At 46.1% G+C, this 23,188-nt stretch overlaps 1 protein-coding gene across 1 annotated transcript in view; it reads right to left on the reverse strand.

Moving 5' to 3' along the window:
* The window catches only part of LOC143803957 (dynein axonemal heavy chain 5-like), a 587,287-nt gene that overhangs the window by 155,896 nt on the left and 408,203 nt on the right, over nucleotides 1–23,188 (reverse strand). The window contains exons 66-68 of the mRNA XM_077281707.1: nucleotides 19,866–19,967; nucleotides 19,606–19,772; nucleotides 8,932–9,118 (exon numbers count right to left, since the gene is read on the reverse strand). Of these exons, the coding sequence (XP_077137822.1) occupies nucleotides 8,932–9,118; nucleotides 19,606–19,772; nucleotides 19,866–19,967 (456 nt within the window). The remainder of the gene's footprint in view (nucleotides 1–8,931; nucleotides 9,119–19,605; nucleotides 19,773–19,865; nucleotides 19,968–23,188) is intronic.

Below are 23,188 nucleotides of genomic sequence, written 5' to 3' on the forward strand. Positions count from 1 at the left end.
GCTGCGTCCAATCACAAATAGCTTGAACCTTGACAGGATCCATTTCAATGGAAGAGGGGGAAAAAATATATCCCAAAAAGGAAATCCTCTGTACCCCAAAAACACACTTAGAACCCTTCACACACAAAGAATTAGACCGCAAAACCTGAAAAACCCTCCTGACTTGCTGGACATGAGAGTCCCAGTCATCCGAAAAAATCAGAATATCATCCAGATACACAATCATAAATTTATCCAAATAATCGCGAAAAATATCATGCATAAAGGACTGGAAAACTGACGGAGCATTTGAAAGACCAAAAGGCATCACTAAATACTCAAAGTGGCCCTCGGGCGTATTAAATGCGGTTTTCCACTCATCCCCCTGCCTGATTCGCACCAAATTATACGCCCCACGAAGGTCAATCTTAGAGAACCACTTGGCCCCCTTTATGCGAGCAAACAAATCAGTCAGCAACGGCAATGGGTATTGATATTTAACAGTGATTTTATTCAAAAGCCGATAATCAATACATGGTCTCAAAGAGCCGTCTTTTTTTGACACGAAGAAAAAACCGGCTCCTAAGGGAGATGACGATGGACGAATATGTCCCTTTTCCAAGGACTCCTTTATATATTCACGCATAGCAGCATGTTCAGGCACAGACAGATTAAATAAACGACCCTTTGGGTATTTACTACCCGGGATTAAATCTATGGCACAATCGCACTCTCGGTGCGGAGGTAACGAATCAAGCTTGGATTCTTCAAAGACGTCACGATAGTCAGACAGGAACTCAGGAATTTCAGAGGGAATAGATGATGAAATGGAAACCACAGGTACATCCCCATGAGCCCCCTTACATCCCCAGCTCAACACAGACATAGCTTTCCAGTCGAGGACTGGGTTGTGAGATTGCAGCCAAGGCAATCCTAGCACCAAATCATCATGTAGATTATACAGCACCAGAAAGCGAATAATCTCCTGGTGATCCGGATTAATACGCATAGTTACTTGTGTCCAGTATTGTGGTTTATTATTAGCCAATGGGGTGGAGTCAATCCCCTTCAGAGGAATAGGAGTCTCCAAAGGCTCTAAATCATACCCACAGCGTTTGGCAAAGGACCAATCCATAAGACTCAAAGCGGCGCCAGAGTCGACATAGGCGTCCGTGGTAATAGATGACAAAGAGCAAATCAGGGTCACAGATAGAATAAACTTAGACGGTAAGGTGCAAATGGAAACAGATTTACCAAGCTTTTTAGTGCGCTTAGAGCATGCTGATATAACATGAGTAGAATCACCACAATAGAAACACAACCCATTTTTCCGTCTAAAATTCTGCCGCTCGCTTCGGGACAGAATTCTATCACACTGCATACTCTCTGGCGATTTCTCAGTGGACACCGCCAGATGGTGCACTGGTTTGCGCTCCCGCAAACGCCTATCGATCTGAATAGCCATTGTCATGGACTCATTCAGACCCGCAGGCACAGGGAACCCCACCATAACATCCTTAATGGCATCAGAGAGACCCTCTCTGAAAGTCGCCGCCAGGGCGCACTCATTCCACTGAGTAAGCACAGACCATTTACGGAATCTTTGGCAGTAAATTTCCGCTTCATCTTGCCCCTGAGATAGGGACATCAAAGTTTTTTCTGCCTGAAGCTCCAAATGAGGTTCGTCATAAAGCAACCCCAAGGCCAGAAAAAACGCATCCACATTGAGCAACGCAGGATCCCCTGGTGTCAATGAAAAAGCCCAGTCTTGAGGGTCGCCCCGGAGCAAGGAAATCACAATCCTGACCTGCTGTGCAGGATCTCCGGCAGAGCGAGATTTCAGGGACAAAAATAATTTGCAATTATTTCGAAAATTCTGAAACCCAGATCTATTCCCCGAGAAAAATTCCGGCAAAGGAATTCTCGGCTCAGATACAGGTGCATGACAAACAAAATCTTGCAAATTTTGTACCTTCGTGGCGAGATTATTCAAACCTGCAGTTACACTCTGAAGATCCATTGCAAACAGGTGAACACAGAGCCATTCAAAGGAGAGAAAAAAAAAAAAAAAAAAAAAATTTCAGCAGACTACTTATTTCTCTCCTTTCTCAGCCAAGGATTTTAACCCTTTAGTGGGCCGGTCAAACTGTCATGATCTCAATGGCAAGAGATCATAGCATCAGCATATATAGGAACTAGCTCTTGGAAGATGGAAACTGAGCTGACCATGAACTAAACCTAACGCACAACTAGCAGTGGCCGGGTAGCATGCCTACGTTGATTCTAGATGCCCAGCACCAGCCGGAGGACTAAATAAAGCTAGCAGAGGAAAATATTAGTCCTAGCTCACCTCTAGAGAAATATCCCGAAAGGAGACAGAGGCCCCCCACATGTATTGGCGGTGAATCAAGATGAAATAACAAACGTAGTATGAAAATAGGTTTAGCAAATTTGAGGTCCACTTACTACATAGCAGAAGACAGAAAGGACACTTTCATGGTCAGCTAAAAACCCTATCAAAACACCATCCAGAAATTACTTTAAAACTCTGGCATTAACTCATAACACCAGAGTGGCAATTCCTGTTCACAAGAGCTTTCCAGACACAGTAACGAAACTACAGCTGTGAACTGGAACAAAAATGCAAAAACAAACATGGACAAGAGTCCAACTTATCTAGTAGTTGTCTAGGAGCAGGAACAAGCACAGAGAGGCTTCTGATAACATTGTTGACCGGCAAGCAACTAACAGAGCAGCAAGGTTATATAGCGACTCCCACATCTTGATGGGAACAGGTGAACAGAGAAGATGAAGACACCAGTTCAATTCCACCAGTAGCCACCGGGGGAGCCCAGAATCCAAATTCACAACAGAGAGCTATATACAGCCCACAGCAGTATACAGCACAGAGCACAGCCCACAGAGAACTATATACAGCCCACAGCAGTATACAGCACAGAGCACAGCCCACAGAGAGCTATATACAGCCCACATCTCTTCTCTTCCTCCCCTCCCCTCCTCCGAGAATGGCCCCACAGTCCAGAAAAAAAAAAAAACTCTCCTCACCTCTCCTCGTGCCCAGCGTTGCTTCCTGGTTCCTGCTCCTGTCTCAGCAGCTGCAGTCTGCCCGGGACACAGCAGGTGCGCGATGATATGACATCATCGCGCACCCGCAGTGTCAGAGGCAGAGCGGGGAATGATGGGAGAGGAGCGTCTGTAGACGCTCTCTCCTCCATCATTGCATTCAACTGTACCGGCGTCTATACGCCGGTATAGTTGAATGCGACGGCGGGGGCGGCGGATTGAGCGGCCCACCACTGGCACTGGCCCTTCTGGCATTTGCCAGAAGTGCCCTATGGCCAGTCCGGCCCTGCCCCCCACATCCGATCACTGGCTCGCTCTTCTTATCTGCATCTCAAAAACATTTCTAGAATTCGTCCTTATCTTACTTTCGACTCTGCAAAAACTCTTAGGGTACTGTCACACAGTGCCATTTTCATCGCTACGACGGTACGATTCGTGACGTTCTAGCGATATCCATACGATATCGCAGTGTCTGACACGCAGCAGCGATCAGGGACCCTGCTGAGAATCGTACGTCGTAGCAGATCGTATGGAACTTTCTTTCGTCGCTTGATCACCCGCTGACATCGCTGGATCGTTGTGTGTGACAGCGATCCAGCGATGTGTTCGCTTGTAACCAGGGTAAACATCGGGTAACTAAGCGCAGGGCCGCGCTTAGTAACCCAATGTTTACCCTGGTTACCAGCGTAAACGTAAAAAAAACAAACAGTACATACATTCCGGTGTCTGTCCTCCGGCGTCTCAGCTTCTCTGCACTGTGAGCGCCTGCCAGCCGGAAAGCGAGCACAGCGGTGACGTCTGACGTCACCGCTCTGCTTTCCGGCTATGGTGCTTACACAGTGCAGAGAAGCAGAACGCCGGGGGACAGACACCGGAATGTAAGTATGTACTGTTTGTTTTTTTTACGTTTACGCTGGTAACCAGGGTAAACATCGGGTTACTAAGCGCGGCCCTGCGCTTAGTAACCCGATGTTTACCCTGGTTACCCGGGGACTTCGGCATCGCTCCAGCGCCGTGATTGCACAGTGTGACCGCAGTCTACGACGCTGGAGCGATAATCATACGACGCTGCGACGTCACGAATCGTGCCGTCGTAGCGATCAAAATTGCACTGTGTGACAGTACCTTTACTGTTTCACTTATTCATTCTCGTCTGGACTATTGTAACTCTTTACTAATCGGCCTCCCTCTTACCAAACTCTCCCCTATCCAATCTGTACTGAATGCTGCAGCCAGGATCATATTCCTCACCAACCGTTACACTGATGCCTCTACCTTGTGCCAGTCATTACACTGGCTACCCATCCACTCCAGAATCCAGTACAAAACTACTACCCTCATCCACAAAGCACTCCATGGCTCAGCACCACCCTACATCTCCTCTCTGGTCTCAGTCTACCACCCTACCCGTGCCCTCCGCTCCGCTAATGACCTCAGGTTAGCATCCTCAATAATCAGAACCTCCCACTCCCGTCTCCAAGACTTTACACGTGCTGCGCCGACTCTTTGGAATGCACTACCTAGGTTAATACGATTAATCCCCAATCCCCACAGTTTTAAGCATGCCCCAAAAACTCATTTGTTCAGATTGGCCTACTGCCTCAACGCATTAACCTAACTATCCCTGTGTGGCCCTTGCAAAAAAAAACAAACCATAATCAGGTTCCTCACATCATGTTCTCATACTCTTCATGCAGTTAATAGCCTCTGTGTCTGTACTGCTACATACTTAGGCAGTGAACTGGTTCATGCAGCTTTACATGAACACCCGAGCCTTACACTATGGCTGCTCCGAATAATTAAAGCAATTGTTACCATTCACCTCTCGTGTCTCCCCTTTTCCTCATAGTTTGTAAGCTTGCGAGCAGGGCCCTCACTCCTCTTGGTATCTACTTTGAACTGTGATTTCTGTTATGCTGTAATGTCTATTGTCTGTACAAGTCCCCTCTATAATTTGTAAAGCGCTGCGGAATATGTTGTATGTTGGCGCTATATAAAATAAAATTATTATTATTATATAACAAACCCTATTTTTTATATTATTAATCACTTTTGTTCCACTGTAACTGGTACATCCTTAGCAGTCCTAGCTACAAGGGAAAATAGCGTAATATAGTGACATAATTCACTGACAGAGCGGATCTCTGTCTGCAAGGATCCAGTTTGCTACAGTGAGTACGGAAAGTAGACCCCTTTAAATTTTTCACTCTTTGTTTCACTGCAGCCATTTGGTAAATTCAAAAAAGTTCATTTTTTCTCATTAATGTACACTCTGCACCCTATCTTAACTGAAAAAAAAACAGAAATGTAGTAATTTTGGCAAATTTATTAAAACTGAAAAACTGAAATATCACATGGTCATAAGTATTCAGACCCTTTGCTCAGTATTGAGTAGAAGCACTCTTTTGAGCTAGTACAGCCATGAGTCTTCTTGGGAATGATGCAACAAGTTTTTTAAACCTGGATTTGGGGATCCTCTGCCATTCTTCCTTGCAGATCCTCTCCAGTTCCGTCAGGTTGGATGGTGAACGTTGGTGGACAGCCATTTTCAGGTGGCTCCAGAGATGCTCAATTGGGTTTAGGTCAGGGCTCTGGCTGGGCCAGTCAAGAATGGTCACAGAGTTGTTCTGAAGCCACTCCTTTGGTATTTTAGATGTGTGCTTAGGGTCATTGTCTTGTTGGAAGGTGAACCTTCAGCCAAGTCTGAGGTCCAGAGCACTCTGGAAGAGGTTTTCATCCAGGATATCTCTGTACTTGGCCGCGTTCATGTTTCATTCAATGACAACCAGTCATCCTGTCCCTTCAGCTGAAAAACACCCCCATAACATGATGCTGCCACAACCATGTTTCACTGTTGGGATTGTATTGGGCAGGTGATGAGCGGTGCCTGGTTTTCTCCACACATACCACTTAGAATTATCACCAAAAAGGTCTATCTTCTTCTCATCAGACCAGAAAATTTTATTTCTCATAGATTGGGAGTCCTTCATGTGTTTTTTAGCAAACTCTATGCGGGCTTTCATATGTCTTACACTGAGGAGAGGCTTCCGTCGTGCCAGTCTGCCATAAAGGCCCGACTGGTGGAGGGCTGCAGTGATAGTTGACTTTTTGGAACTTTCTCCCATCTCCCTACTGCATCTCTGGAGCCCAGCCACAGTGATCTTGGGGTTCTTCTTTACCTCTCTCTCCAAGGCTCTTCTCTCACGATTGCTCAGTTTGGCTGGACGGCCAGGTCTAGGAAGACTTCTGGTGGTTCCAAACGTCTTCCATTTAAGGAGTATGGAGGCCACTGTGCTCTTAGGAACCTTGAGTACTGCAGAAATTCTTTTGTAACCTTGGCCAGATCTGTGCCTTGCCACAATTCTGTCTCTGAGCTCCTTGGCCAGTTCCTTTGACCTCATGATTCTCATTTGGTCTGACATGCACTGTGAGCTGTGAGGTCTTATATAGACAGGTGTGTGCCTTTCCAAATCAAGTCCTATCAGTTTAATTAAACACAGCTGGACTCCAATGAAGGAGTAGAACCATCTCAAGGAGGATTACAAGGAAATAGACAGCATGTGACTTAAGTATGCAAAGGGTCTGAATACTTATGACCACGTGATATTTCAGTTTTTTTTTAAATTTGAAAAAACTTTTACATTTCTGTTTTTTTTCCAGGCAAGATGGAGTGCAGAGTGACGATTAATGTGAAGAAAATAACTTTTTTGAATTCATCAAATGGCTGCAATCAAACAAAGAATGAAAAATTTGAAGGGGTCTGAATACTTTCCGTACCCACTGTATGACAGCAGACACCCAGTAATCATGTGATTGCCAGGTCCTGTACATTGAGCGCTATGTAGCCAGAAAAATAGAAGAGAGAAGTGGATATGAATCACTTCTGTCTTCTCCTAGGGCCCCAGCTGTTTCTGGCGGTGAGGGAACGGACGTGATCCTGCTAGATTTCATAATCAGGAGCTTTAAACCAAACTGTAAATTTACAACAACAAGGGGTTAAAACCTCAAGCTCCAAAAATGTATGGCGTTTGGTTGTTATTAATTTAACTAACGAGCTCAATGATGTCTGCTACTTTGGCTTTAAGGGCTCGCTCACACCGGGGTATATTCTCCCAGAGAGAATCAGGTAGATTATGTTAATGACACTCTGCTTGTACGCTGTTAGAGTCTGAGCCAAGTGTCATCTGAGTGTGATCTAATTGTCTCGCATGAGAGAATGGCAGCACAGGTGTGGAGAAGATGGAGAACTTAATTTCCCCATCTTCTCCATTGTCTCCGTGAGCATATATCAGACTGCACTCGATGACATCCGAGTGCAGTCTAATGTTTTGTACGCATCCATAGACTTGTACGGGTGGGCGTGATCCAAATATTGGAGCCAGTAAAAGAATGCTGTGATTGTCTTCTCATGCTAAACTGGCATGAGAAAAAAAAAGCTCTGGTCACCACTGCCCAATAGTATAACATTGGGCCGAGTGCTATCCAATAAAATATCACATTGGCCATTTTATATGCCAGTGTAAACAAGCCCCAAATTCAGTGACGGATTTGCAGCGCCCCAGAGTCCTGGTCGTTGCAGTACTGTTGCTCCGCCGCTAAGGGGGGCTATGGTATGTCTGATGGCACTGAAGGAGTTCATCTGACCAGGTATCACAGACACCAATACATTTCACAGTCTGGCCTCCAGGGGGAGCTAAGGGTTCTATTTATTAGGCCACTCCTCACAATCTGGTAAAACTGGGGGTTAGGCAGGAAGTTAGAAGAGAAAGCTGACTGGGTTGGAACCAGGCAACACCTTGTGGCAGAGGGTGTTGTAGGGGAAGATTCAGAGGGGTCCCTGTCAGGGGTGGGATCCTGACAGAGGCCTAGCAACCAGAGAGAACGTTACGGGACCGCGCCTGCACGATATAGCGGCGGTACCTCAAGGAAGGACAAGAAGCGAGGTTTATTGTGCTGAGTGAGAAACGAGATCAACGCAACAAGGAGAATACCAGTAGGAGTCGTGCTGTGAGACGAGGCAACATCCTATTGAGGCGCATAACCGGTGGCCGGAATGCCGAGGAAGTATAGAGCTCCAAGCCAAACTTCAAACCTACGGCAGGACAGTCAGTTACAGGCGGGCTGTCTCACCCAGACCCAGGAAGACACAGGGGGGTAACAACAGGAGTGGGGCGACGCTGGAGTCCCGGAAGAGCTCCGAGCCTCCCCGTCATACGGGTGCGTCCTAACCGTAAGATTAGGGGGACGTAGAGGGAGAACATCAGAATCGAGTTGTGAGGGAATGCGAGAAACAGACACAACAGTTGTGGGGACTATCCCGTAAGCACAGCAGGGGAGGACCACAACACACAAGCGCAGGAAGGTAGGCACAGATTTCCACCTGCAAAGGGAACTCTGGAGGTGCCATAGGACCGGCCAGACTTGCGCAGCCCGGTTAACCGTATTCCAGACTGAGGACTCAGAAGCCTTCAGTAAAGAGGTAAAGAGACTGCAACCTGGTGTCCTCGTTATTGACCGCGACCGGCACTACACCGCACCATAACATCAGCACCATACCACCACCTATCATTGTGCGCCCCTCAGCAGGGTCACGGACCGGGTCTAGCCACCGTGACAACCCCAGAGCAGAGACTCAGAGGCCCGGTACCGGGTACCCCTCGGCCCTGCGGCAGTGGGGGCGCTACAGATTCAATGCATCTATCACCCAAAGGTTCATCAATCAATTTTCACATGTTTATGGGGGGCCTTTAAACACCCATCGATCTGATAGTGGTAAGCAAACAATATTATTGGGTAAGTCCAGGATAACCCTATTAATGAATGAATTAGTAATCAGGGCGGACTATCATTCGGATATTGTAAACTTACGTTGCAGAGAATGGCTGTTGGCTTCCCTTCCACAGCTGAGATCTCAATCGCTGATTTCAAACTGCTCATTAGACTGTTTTTTCCAGATATGTCCAATGCATGAAGAGGTATGTCAGCAACGTAGAGAGCCAGCTTTACTAGGGTGGGCAGGTGGGATCCCACGCATCCTACTAATAAAGCATTGCCGCTGCAATGACAATAATATTAATTCAAGATGAATGATCAAAAACATTTATTTCTACGTGAAGAATATATATACAGAGTAGTCCTATAAAAGTGCTGGGAATCAAAACAACACCCAGCAGTTAGCTCAAATGTGTGTGTAGCAAAATATACCAAGTTAAATCAATATAAAGCCAAGTATAGTAATAAGAAAATAGGTAGATATGATGATATTTAATGTAAGTACAGTCTTCATTCAAAGCATTTATAGTTGTCATTTGTAACTAGCTATAATCCACATAAAAATGAACAGTTTGGGAAAACTACGTCCGGTATTTGTACTATTATTATATTGAAACATGGTGTATAGTCCTTTGTAATGCACAGGTGTATTCTCTCTCCTGCATTTTTTCTGCCTTCAAATTTTTCAGCAATCCTTACTTGTTTAGTGTCTTTACAGAGATCGCTTCTTTCTATTGAATTTATGATAGCAGGGCCATGTTCACACTAAGGCACATGTAGGCAGGTGCCTAAGGCAGTAACTTCTGCTGTACGATTACTGTTTTCATATCTGGCAGCTGTCTAGGAAACAATGGGCATAAAATGTGCAGTAAAATGGTCACCTTAAACTTTAAGGATATCAATCTGTCTAGTTAGGAAGCATTAGCGATTGTGGATTAATTTCTCCTGCTTTAGTGCAGATTTAATAAGAGACGAACAGGGGACAGGGGAGGCGACTGGTCTCTTCATACCCTTCCTGAGTGATTCTTCTCTAGTTTTGCATTTTGCAAGTGTTCATGTCACTACTGATAATATAATGCAGGTGATCTGAATGCAACAGCGGAGACAACAGGTGAGATCAACAATCTACTATTTTATTCACTTAATAGGGTGCAGGAAAGATCATTATCACAGATAAATTGTACAAGAACAATATTCACAGTATCATTTGAGTCGCCCGCCAGGGCCGTGGGGTACCCGGTACTGGGTCTTGTGTTCACAGGGGGATGTCACGGTGGCAACCTGATCCGTGGCCCTGGGCGCCCATGTAAAAGGGAAATTGAATAAAGTTTATGTTCTTGACGCCACCTGTGGTATTCGGTCAGTGGGGACCGACGCTGCTTTAAGGGGTCCTCTGACAGCTAGATGGTATAACTTCCCACAGGTGAAGTATGTCCCCAGGGCTCCCGGTGTGTAGATAGAGGATGGTGAATGGTGCAGTAAAGAACGAGGACACAGGTTTGCAGTCTCTTTACCTAGTTTACTGAAGACTTCAGGCAGCCACAGTCCAGGGCACTAGATCACAGGGCAGGCAGAGTCCGGCCAGCTTGGAAGCGAATCCAAAGTTCCCCTTATCCAGGTGGAGTTAAAAGCCTTCCTCTAGCGCGGTGGTGTTGTAGTCCCTTACTGCCTATGGCTTCAGATAAGGTCCTCACAGTTCTTCTCTCTGTCCCCCATATAGGATAAGACAATACTTGTATGACAGGTAACTCAAGCCTTTTTACAGGGACTCTATCACACCCCGGGCTCTATGTGTTACTGTGTCTTCAGGTGTGTGTGGTGGACAGGTAACTTGCAGTTCAGCTGTCCTGCCGGTCTCTGCTGTAAGTCATAGAGTCCCTTACAACCTCGGTGTTCCAGCTACCGGTGATCTGCGCTTCAAAGGGAGGCAGCTCGTTCGCAGCTGGTCTCCCCTGATATCACTCTCCTGTGCTTCGCTATCCTTCATGCTCACTGAACGATGTCCTTTCCTTCTGTATCTCTCTTTCTCCAGGGGTTGTAGTACCTCGCACTACAGGGCCCCTTCAGACCTTCTGACACTCTATGCCGGTCTGCCCTCTCCTCTGTCTCTCTGACAGGAACTAACTCCTCTTTCCCTCCAAACCACAATATATATAGGGGAGTCACCTAGGAATAGGATCAAAGCTCCCCCTTGTGGCCTGGAGTGTGAACATGTTGTGCGCATTGTGATTACCTGATAAAGAGATATCCTTCAACACTTCCAAGTGTAACATCACTCTCCCCGTGAGGAAAGCAATGTCACTGTGATGACCAGGACCCTGGCGCGTCACTCATTTACAGACAATTACATGCATAGAGAAACATTGGTTAATGCATTACAAGAGATATGTCCTCGAGATCAGTTTGGGGTCTACAGTCCAACCTGGGGCAAATGCTGTATTTGGCGGGAATAGTATCTGGGTCACCATTGTGGCTCTCTGGGCTTTAGCATCAACCAGGCCCCATCTCATCTGCAGCCTCCCCCTGCCCACACCCGGGACCGTGAGTCTGTGCTGAAAACAATGGCCCTGCTCACTCATGTCCTTGATCACCAGCCTAGGTGAGAGTCCCTGGTTGCATATTATCTTCAGTGCTTGACTGCTGACAGGTCTCCTTGATCTGGTTAAGTGGGGGCTGGTCCTTGACTCTTGACTGACATGGTCTAAGTTCCGTGTCTTGACCGGCATTGCTCTGGTCTTCGGTACTACTTCGCTTTGATATGGACTGACCCGTAGAAGCGCCAGAGCGGCGCGAAACGGCCGTCGTTTGGACCTATACACTCTGTTGTATGTACACCCCCGAGCCATGAAGATTTTATTGTAATAAAGAGTTACCTGTTTTGAAGATCAGTGAGTGCTGCCACTTTCTTTCTGCTCATGAGATGTACTTGTATGCTTCTTCAGCAAAGCACCCGAGATCTAGTGGCCAGCTTCAGCTGATGGCCGGAGTGTTCAGTAAGTGAGCGTCTTGGTGGTGCGGTCAGCTGTTCCCTTCATGAATGACTATTAAAATGGCTCTGTTCGCTTACAGTTACTCAGTATGTCTTGTCTCGTCTCTCTACAGTAGCATGAGGTAGTACTGTATATTGACTATGCAGGTTCACAGGTAGTCCAGCATCTCTGGGACAGCAGATCTATACATACTGTTGTAAGACTGTTTGCTGTGTCTCCCAGCACAGTCTCAAGACCATAGATCAGATACCAGAACCCAAGGAAAGACAGGGCATGAAGGGAGTAGCGGGGCATGAAGGCAGCAGCAGGTTATCTGCTACTTTGTATGAACAGAAACCGGAGGAATGCTGCCAGTGCTCTACAAAACAATGTCCAGTGGGCTATTGGTGTGAGTGTGTGTGACCAAACTGTCAGAAACTGACTCAATGAGGATGGCCAGAGGGCGCAATGTCCAAAAGTGGGATGTGTGCTCACATCCCAGCACCACACAGCTTGATTGGCATTCACCAGAGAACACCAGAGTTGACAGGTCCATCTTTGGCTCCCTATTCTCTTCATCGATGAGAAGGTTTCCACTGAGCCTGTGTGACAGATGTGTGAGTCTGGAGATGCCGTATAGAACGTGACTGATTTGGCACTGGCTCAAGTGATATCCAGAGGTACCCTGACTGCAGTTAGTTAGTGAGATAATGTACTCAGAGCCAATATCAGACCTTACATTGGTGCAGTGAGCTCTGTGTTCATCTTCGTATAGGACATTGCCAGCCTTATGTGGCCAGAGTGTTTGGGCAGTTCCTGAGTAACAAAGGCATTGATAGTGTAAGGAGCAGGACAAAAAGGACCGAACCGGGTATACCTTTTCCGTGATGGATCCGTAACTGCCGGGGCTGTCATCGATGTTGTACGGGGGAAAGCTTAAAACCCCGGACGGACCTTTGCATTCAGTGGCAGGGGGTGCGGCCAAGCTAAAAAAGCCGCAGCGCACGGGAAACCAGGCAGACTTGGCGGGAACGCGCGGTGCGCAGACAGTTTTAGTGCTCCATCCTCTGAGTGTCCAGACGGAGCAGGCCCACACCACAGGGGCCCAATATCTTCATGCAGAGACTGTCGACAGAGACTTGTTAAATGCCCTCTGACACCCGTGAACGGGAGTGACAAAATCCCCAGTCAGAGACTAGATGCGCACATGCTGAGACAGAGAACCCGGGTGACCCGCTGTGAACTGTGTTGTGAATTCTGCTCTTGGGCTCCCTCCAGTGGTTGTTAGTGGTAGTGCAGTGGTCTCTGGATTGTAAGCTTGGGCAGGTGTTTCTGCTTATTGCAGCTCTATTAGGTATTTAGAGGTGTAGGATCCATCAATCCCTGCCAGTTGTCCATTGTATCTTGGAGGGATTGCATCTCTGTCTGGCTCCATTTGCACTGCTGTCATGTCAGCTAAGATAAGTGTCTGTTTCTTGTTCTCTGTAGCACGCCTGCAGTGTGCTTTTATGTGCAGTGCTATCTATTGTGTTTTTGTCCAGCTTAGACTTTGGATTTTTCTGTCATGCTGGATTCTTTGGAGATGCAGATATACATCCAATGTCTTTAGTTAGATGTAGTAGATAGTATATTCTGCTGTGGATTTTTCTAGAGTTTTAATACTGACCACTTAGAACTCTGTCCTATCCTTTTCTATTTTAGCTAGAAGTGCCTCTTTTGGTAAACACTGTCTTTTCTGCCTGTGTATGTATTTCCTCTTAAACTCACAGTCAATATTTGTGGGGGGCTGCCTATCCTTTGGGGCTCTGCTCTGAGGCAAGATAGTATTTCCCATTTCCATCTTTAGGGGTATTTAGTCCTCCGGCTGTGTCGAGGTGTCTAGGCCATGTTAGGTACATCCCACGGCTACTTCTAGTTGCGGTGTCAGTATTAGGATTGCGGTCAGTACAGGTACCACCTACTCCAGAGATAGTCACATGCGGCTCCAGGGTCACCGGATCATAACAGTACAACTGGCCAACAATGAGTTAAATGCATCTCAGAAGAAGGGAAGAAAAGTGCTGAGCCATTTTTTCTGTAGTCTGTTTTGTCTTTCCTTCCCTCTTTTCCTCTGGGTGACTGAAGAGCTGTGTGCTAGCATGGATGTTCAGGGATTAGCTTCTCGTGTAGACCAGCTGGCTGCTAGGGTACAGGGTATTTCCGATTATATTGTTCAGACTCCGGTTTTAGAGCCTAGGATTCCTACTCCTGATTTATTTTTTGGGGACAGGTCTAAATTTTTGAGTTTTAAAAATAACTGTAAACTGTTTTTTGCTCTGAAACCTCGTTCTTCTGGTGATCCCATTCAGCAGGTTAAAATTGTCATCTCCCTGCTGCATGGCGATCCTCAGGATTGGGCATTTTCCCTTGAATCTGGGAATCCTGCCTTGCTTAATGTAGAAGCCTTTTTTCAGGCTCTAGGGTTATTGTATGATGAACCAAATTCTGTGGATCATGCTGAGAAGACCTTGTTGACCCTGTTTCAGGGTCAAGAAGCGGCAGAATTGTATTGTCAGAAATTTAGAAAATGGTCTGTGCTGACTAAGTGGAATGAGGATGCTTTGGCGGCAATTTTCAGAAAGGGTTTTTCTGAATCCGTTAAAGATGTTATGGTGGGGTTTCCCACGCCTTCCGGTCTGAATGATTCTATGTCTCTGGCCATTCAGATTGATCGGCGTTTGCGAGAGCGCAGAACTGTGCGCGCTGTGGCGTTGTCCTCGGAGCGAATGCCTGAGCCAATGCAATGTGATAGGATTCTGTCTAGAACGGAACAACAAGGATTCAGACGTCAGAATAGGTTGTGTTTTTATTATGGTGATGCTTCTCATGTCATTTCGTTCTGCCCTAAGCGTACTAAGAGGATCGCTAGTTCAGTTACCATTGGTACCGTACAACCTAAATTTCTGTTATCTGTGACATTGATCTGCTCATTGTCGTCATTTTCTGTCATGGCGTTTGTAGATTCTGGCGCCGCTTTGAACTTAATGGACCTTGAATTTGCTAGACGTTGTGGTTTCCCCTTGCAGTCTTTGGAGAACCCTATTCCTTTAAGGGGCATTGATGCTACACCTTTGGCTAACAATAAGCCCCAGTTTTGGACACAGGTGACCATGTGCATGGCACCAGCCCATCGGGAGGATTGTCGCTTTCTGGTGTTGCATAATTTGCATGATGCTATTGTGCTGGGTTTTCCATGGTTGCAGGTACATAATCCGGTTTTGGATTGGAAATCTATGTCTGTGACTAGTTGGGGTTGTCAGGGAGTTCATGGTGACGTTCCTTTGATGTCAATCTCCTCTTCCCCCTCTTCTGAAATTCCAGAGTTCTTGTCTGATTTTCAGGATGTGTTCGATGAGCCCAAGTCCAGTTCCCTTCCACCACATAGGGACTGTGATTGTGCTATTGACTTGATTCCAGGCTGTAAGTTTCCTAAGGGCCGACTTTTCAACCTGTCTGTGCCTGAACATACCGCCATGCGGAGTTATATTAAGGAGTCTTTGGAGAAGGGGCATATTCGGCCATCTTCTTCACCATTGGGAGCGGGATTTTTTTTTGTTGCCAAGAAGGATGGCTCCTTGAGACCCTGTATTGATTATCGCCTCTTGAATAAGATTACGGTCAAATTTCAATACCCTTTGCCTTTGCTTTCCGATTTGTTTGCTAGGATTAAGGGGGCTAGTTGGTTTACTAAGATTGACCTTCGAGGGGCATATAATCTTGTGCGTATTAAGCAGGGTGACGAATGGAAAACTGCGTTTAATACGCCCGAGGGCCATTTTGAATACCTTGTGATGCCTTTTGGGCTCTCTAATGCTCCATCTGTTTTTCAGTCCTTCATGCATGATATCTTCCGGAATTATCTTGATAAATTCATGATTTTATATTTGGATGACATTTTGATTTTTTCCGATGATTGGGAGTCTCATGTGAAACAGGTCAGGATGGTATTTCAGATCCTTCATGATAATGCTTTATTTGTGAAGGGGTCTAAGTGTCTCTTTGGAGTGCAGAAGGTTTCTTTTTTGGGCTTTATTTTTTCTCCCTCATCTATAGAGATGGATCCGGTTAAGGTTCAGGCCATTCATGATTGGATTCAGCCCACATCCGTGAAGAGCCTTCAGAAATGTTTGGGCTTTGCTAATTTTTATCGCCGTTTCATTGCTAACTTCTCCAGTGTGGTTAAACCCCTGACCGATTTTGACGAAAAAGGGCGCTGATGTGACAAATTGGTCCTCTGCGGCTGTCTCTGCCTTTCAGGAGCTTAAATGCCGATTTACTTCTGCCCCGGTGTTGCGTCAGCCAGATGTTTCTCTTCCATTCCAGGTTGAGGTTGACGCTTCTGAGATTGGGGCAGGGGCCGTTTTGTCTCAGAGGAATTCTGATGGTTCCTTGATGAGGCCACGTGCCTTCTTTTCCCGAAAGTTTTCGCCTGCTGAACGTAATTATGATGTCGGCAATCGGGAATTGTTGGCTATGAAGTGGGCGTTCGAGGAATGGCGACATTGGCTTGAGGGAGCCAAGCACCGTATTGTGGTCTTGACCGATCATAAAAATCTGATTTACCTCGAGTCTGCCAAGCGGCTGAATCCTAGACAGGCTCGATGGTCTTTGTTTTTCTCCCGTTTTGATTTCGTGGTCTCGTATCTTCCGGGTTCTAAGAATATTAAGGCTGATGCCCTCTCTAGGAGCTTTTTGCCGGATTCTCCTGAGGTCCTTGAACCGGTCGGCATTCTGAAAGAAGGGGTGGTCCTTTCTGCCATCTCCCCTGATTTGGGATGGGTTCTTCAGGAATTTCAGGCTGACAAACCTGACCGCTGTCCTGTGAGGAAACTGTTCATTCCTGATAAATGGACTAGTAGAGTGATTTCGGAGGTTCATTGTTCTGTGTTGGCTGGTCATCCTGGTATTTTTGGTACCAGAGATTTGGTTGGTAGGTCTTTTTGGTGGCCTTCTTTGTCGCGGGATGTGCGTTTTTTGTGCAGTCCTGTGGGACTTGTGCGCGGGCTAAGCCTTGTTGTTCCCACGATAGTGGGTTGCTTTTGCCTTTGCCGGTCCCTGAGAGGCCTTGGACGCATATTTCTATGGATTTTATTTCTGACCTTCCGGTTTCCCAGAGGATGTCGGTTATCTGGGTGGTTTGTGACCGGTTTTCTAAGATGGTTCATTTGGTGCCTTTGCCTAAGTTGCCTTCCTCTTCTGATTTGGTTCCATTGTTTTTTCAGCATGTGGTTCGTTTGTATGGTATTCCGGAGAATATTGTGTCCGACAGAGGTTCCCAGTTTGCTTCTAGGTTTTGGCGAGCCTTTTGTGCTAGGCTGGGCATTGATTTGTCTTTTTCTTCCGCATTTCATCCTCAGACAAATGGCCAAACCGAGCGAACTAATCAGACTTTGGAAACTTATTTGAGATGCTTCGTGTCTGCTGATCAGGATGATTGGGTGGCTTTCTTGCCATTGGCCGAGTTTGCCCTTAATAATCGGGCTAGTTCGGCTATCTTGGTTTCGCCCTTCTTTTGTCATTTTGGTTTTCATCCTCGTTTTTCTTCAGGGCAGGTTGAGCCTTCTGATTGTCCTGGTGTGGATTCTGTGGTTGACAGGTTGCAGCAAATTTGGGCTCATGTGGTGGACAATTTGGTGTTGTCTCAGGAGGAGGCGCAACGTTTTGCTAATCGTCGTCGGTGTGTTGGTTCCCGGCTTCGGGTTGGGGACTTGGTCTGGTTGTCTTCCCGTCATGTTCCTATGAAGGTTTCTTCCCCTAAGTTTAAGCCTCGGTTTATTGGTCCTTATAGGATTTCTGAGATTATCAATCCGGTTTCTTTTCGTTTGGCCCTTCCGGCATCTTTTGCCATCCATAATGTTTTCCATAGATCTTTATTGCGGAAATATGTGACGCCCGTTCTTCCCTCTGTTGATCCTCCGGCTCCTGTGTTGGTTGATGGGGAGTTGGAGTATGTGGTTGAGAAGATTTTGGATTCTCGTTTTTCGAGACGGAAGCTTCAGTACCTTGTCAAATGGAAGGGTTACGGCCAGGAGGATAACTCTTGGGTTTTTGCCTCTGATGTCCATGCTGCGGATTTGGTTCGGGCCTTTCATCTGGCTCCTCCTGATCGGCCTGGGGGCTCTGGTGAGGGTTCGGTGACCCCTCTTCAAGGGGGGGTACTGTTGTGAATTCTGCTGTTGGGCTCCCTCCGGTGGTTGTGCAGTGGTCTCTGGATTGTAAGCTTGGGCAGGTGTTTCTGCTTATTGCAGCTCTATTAGGTATTTAGAGGTGTAGGATCCATCAATCCCTGCCAGTTGTCTATTGTATCTTGGAGGGATTGCATCTCTGTCTGGCTCCACTTGCCCTGCTGTCATTTCAGCTAAGATAAGTGTCCGTTTCTTGTTCTCTATAGCACGCATGCAGTGTGCTTTTATGTGCAGTGCTATCTATTGTGTTTTTGTCCAGCTTAGACTTTGTTTGGATTTTTCTGTCATGCTGGATTCTTTGGAGATGCAGATATAAATCCAATGTCTTTAGTTAGATGTAGTAGATAGTATATTCTGCTGTGGATTTTTCTAGAGTTTTAATACTGACCGCTTAGAACTCTGTCCTATCCTTTTCTATTTTAGCTAGAAGTGCCTCTTTTGGTAAACACTGTCTTTTCTGCCTGTGTACGTATTTCCTCTTAAACTCACAGTCAATATCTGTGGGGGACTGCCTATCCTCTGGGGCTCTGCTCTGAGGCAAGATAGTATTTCCCATTTCCATCTTTAGGGGTATTTAGTCCTCCGGCTGTGTCGAGGTGTCTAGGCCATGTTAGGTACATCCCACGGCTACTTCTAGTTGCGGTGTCAGTATTAGGATTGCGGTCAGTACAGGTACCACCTACTCCAGAGATAGTCACATGCGGCTCCAGGGTCACCGGATCATAACAGAACTGTACTCTGATACACCCGTATACAGCTGCCGAGTAACATTAAACTCCAGCAGATCCAGAGACTTCCCACGTTCCTACACAGCAGCCTCTGTACCCAGGACTCCCTTTAGGACACCGAGGACTCGTAGCCGCGGGGAACCAGATCCTCATCTGCTTCAGTACCACACCGGACCTCTCATACGCCACTGCCTTGGCGCCACGTTTGAATCTGGGTTTCCACATTCTGGACGTCGTCGGACTAATAAGTTTATCGTTACTGAACACCTCTCTAAAATTCCCTATTCCTGTTGTACCGCATTTTGAATAATATGTTACTCTCCTGTGATACATTACCCTTTCCCTGCATGGAGTATTCCTTGTTATAGTAAATCACCCATTAACCCTTGCTCTGCCTCCTGCCCATTACTGCATCTTGCAACCTGCTCACAATAGCAGTGTCCATTTCAATTTATCACATGTATGGTGCAATAAATCTGCAGTACAGACACCTTAGACCTTGATAAAAATATCTTATTATTAACTAAACATACAAAAATGAAGGCAGCACTCCTGAAATTGAAAATTAGAAAAATTTAACAGCCATAGTGACGGGCTATTAAATTAACTTACGTACTGTATGAAAGCTCACAAATTATCATTAAAAGGGTTGTCCCACTTCAACAAAGTTGAGCTCAATTATATGCCAAAACAAACTGGTCTTTCCTTATCCTTTCAGGATCTAGTAATGTGTCTAAGCCACTTTTTTACATACGACTAAGCCTATGGTGAAAAGATTGTTGAAAGGGGACAACTCCTTTAACTCTGTACAGAGAATAGACCTACACAAATCATTATAGCATTACTCACCCATTCTCACCACTCAAGACTCTGTGTATGCGGATCACTTGAATTACAACATTCTCTGATAATTCTATATGCAGCTTTTGATGCCCAAGTTCCTCATTATAATGCTGGACAATGGTCGCCAAGAAGCTTTGTACCTCATCAAGTTTTTCAAGAGACTGCAACAAGACCTAGGCAACGGCAACGAGTATACATGTAGGATTGATAAGGAAAAAATAATATCAATTATGGAGTATAGGACAACATGACGCATGGAAACTTACCTTAACATCTCTGCTATCTGTGCTGGCTTGATGAGAAAATTTCATCTCCAAGGGAATTGTTGTATATAGGTTTTGAAGTGCAGATGTTATGTCTGGAAAAGACTAGTAGTAGACAGAGAAATTATATTCCCTTTTTATTAAATAATACAAAATAAGTTATTTAAAATACTCATTTATAATCAAACCAAAGTGAATATAAATATTCTGAATTTATTCATATTAATATGAAAAAGTGGTCCCAAATGTCTCTAGAAAAATAGACTGCCTAATTCGACATTTTCAAGAACCAAATAAACATTGGTAAAGCCTATAATACATGCATAGTATATATAGTATATCCAATTATAGAACTCACAAATCAGGCAGCGTGGGACACAATAATATATACAGTGGAAGTCACAAGTTTACATACACTTAGGTTGAAATAACTAAAGGTCAAATTTATCCCCTCCATAGATTCAAGGTCAACAAACTCTAGTTTTAGAAAGCTGTTTATTTTGTACATGACAAGCAATTTTTCCAACAAATGTTAACAAACAGTTAATTTCATTTCTAATTCACTATATCAAAATTCGATTGTGTCAGAGGTTTACATACACGGCTGCCTGTGCCTTTCAATAGCTTGGACAATCTCAGAAAATTAGAAGCTTTAGAAGCTCCCAATAGGCTAATTAAAGGGAATCTGTCACAGTGACTCACAGGTTTTTCCTATGAAATCTGAGAGGAGCATAAAAAGGAGCTGTGACCCTGATTCCAACAATGTAACACTTAGCTTACTGGGTTTACTCTGCTTCAGATTTAGCAGTGCTTGGAATGTTGAGTCCTGCCCACACCACTGAGAGTCAGCTTTCTCTGTACAATGTATATTCACATCAGTGGTGGGTGTGTGATTGGACCAGTAAGCACATGGCAGCTAGTCAGATAGTAACAGGCTCCTGCTGATTAAACACTGAATTTATTGAAACAGAAACATGCAGCCTAGTAAGTGACACATCCCTAGAATCCGGATCTCTGTTAATATCTCATGCTGCTCTCATATGACATAGCAAAAACCTGCGGACAGAATCCCTTTAACATAATTTGAGTTAATTGTACAGCATTTAAAGGTCACACAGTATTTTAATCCCTGTGAGACCTCACAATTTGTTTTTGTGGTTTCATTTTTCTATCGACACAGCTGTATGAGGGTTTGCTTTATGTGGGAAAAGTTTATAGTTTTGCATGAAACCATTCATTTTACTATATCATGTACTGAAAAATGAGAAACAAAATCCGAATGGAAATTGGAAAAAAATGCAATTCCAGCATTGTTTTTTAAGTTTTTTTTTTTTTTATGATGATGACTGTGCAGCAAAATTGACTTAGCAACAGGATTCTCCTGGTCAGTTCGATTGCACCACTACCTAGCTTGTGAAGTTTTTTATGTTTAGTAGCTGACATTTTTATTTCCCACATTTTGGAGTACATATGTGCAGCACCCCAGAGTCCTGGCCGTTGCAGTAATGTCATTCTTCCACCAGGGGGAGTGATATTACGTCTGGAGGCAATAAAGGAGATCTTCTGTCCAGGTATCACAACCACACATAACACACTTCACACTCCAGTCCACCAGGGGGAGCAAAGGTTCTATCTACTAGGCCACTCCTCACAGTTAGGTAAAACTGGTGGGTTGGTTAGGAAGTTAGACAGAAGCTGACTGGGCTTCACCCAGACAGTTAGAACTCGACGGAGTTTGGCAGAAGCTGGCTGGAGTGGGTTCCAGCCAGATCCAGACTGCGGTCTGAGGACGACGAGGGTCCACGGAGCTGCGCCTGCCCCACGTGCGGCAGCATCCCAGAAAGACATTGAAAGGAAGTGTGTTGCAGTGAGTGAGAAACGAAGGCATAGCAACAAGTGGATACCAGAGAGGATAGTGACCGAAGAGAAACAGCATCCTTCTGGTGCGCGATCCGGTGGCCAGAATACCGAGGGAGTAAAGTGCTCTACGCCTTGCTTCAGAGACTGGCAGGTCAGTCAATTCCAAGTTGGCTGCCCGACCTTAATACCTAGGAAGACACGGTGGCAACTTGTGGGGGTCAGGGCGTCTCTAGGGTCCCAATAAACAAGCCTCAGGCCATCAGTCATACGGGTTTTGTTTTATCCGACTACGGGGAACAGTGAGAAGAGTTACAACAGTGAGGACTTCATTAGAACTTAAGCAAGTGGGAACCTACTGTGTTACTGGGCACATAGGAAGGCTATTGAATTCCACCTGGACAAGGAGACTCTGGATTTGCCTTCAGACCGGCCAGACTCTGCCTACCCTGTGATCCGGTGCCCTGGACTGTGGACACTGAAGCCTTCAGTAAAAGGTAAAGAGACTGCAACCTTGTGTCCTCGTTATTCACTGCGCCTCACATCATTCACCATCTTCACCTCTGGGAAGCCCTGGGGATACACTTCACCTGTGGGAAGGTATACCATCTAGCTGCCATAACATCACCCCAGCGGACCCCTAAGCAGCATCGGTCACCCTGACCGAATACCACAGGTGGCGTCACGATCGTCCTTCCTATAAACTCTTGTCCTGTCATTACTGGATGCCCCTCAAAGGGCCACGGGCCGGGTCGGGCCACCGTGACATCCCCCCCGAACCAAAGAAAACCGGTACCGAGTACCCCATTGCCCTGGCGTGGGGCAATCCATCTTGGCGTCACGAACAGGATGTACTTAAGCCTGAAGAATCGGGTCATGTGTGCCTAAGAACTGTGCCAGAGTTGTATTTGAACTGTGTTTCATTGCTGAACTGTGTATCGCCATTACCGCAAAGATTCCCGCCAAAATTGCCGCCATTATAGCGCCACGAGGAGCGCAGGAGAAGAAGAAGGGTGTGCCATGGGAGGAGACTACCAAAGCGGCACCAAGAGTGACGACCACCTCCTCCGACTACTGCTACGGGATGACGACATGCCCAGGAGCCAAGGAGGTCGGCCCCCTGATTTGCAACAGCGGGAACCGGGTGGAGAAGGAGCTCCACCCCCAGAAAATGGAGGAGCAGCATGCGTGTGCTACCGACGATCCCGGAGCAGAAATGGCGGCCAGCGGATACCTGAAAGGGGACGAATCGACCCACAGCAGTCCCGAGCCATCGGAGGAGGGGTGCCCAGGCATGCCGCCGTTAGAGGAAATCGACTTCATGTAGTTATGGGTGGAGCAGCTGTGTCGACTGTCATGGCACAACGGCTTTACGGCACCGAGGAAAGCGAGGCCGATCCTACGCCAGGAGGACACCCAGGCAGAAATACCGGCTGTGCCGCCACCAACCCCAGTATTCGGGACCACGG

The sequence above is a fragment of the Ranitomeya variabilis genome, chromosome 2, assembly GCF_051348905.1.
Source record: "Ranitomeya variabilis isolate aRanVar5 chromosome 2, aRanVar5.hap1, whole genome shotgun sequence".
In the NCBI taxonomy this organism is placed as follows: domain Eukaryota; kingdom Metazoa; phylum Chordata; class Amphibia; order Anura; family Dendrobatidae; genus Ranitomeya; species Ranitomeya variabilis.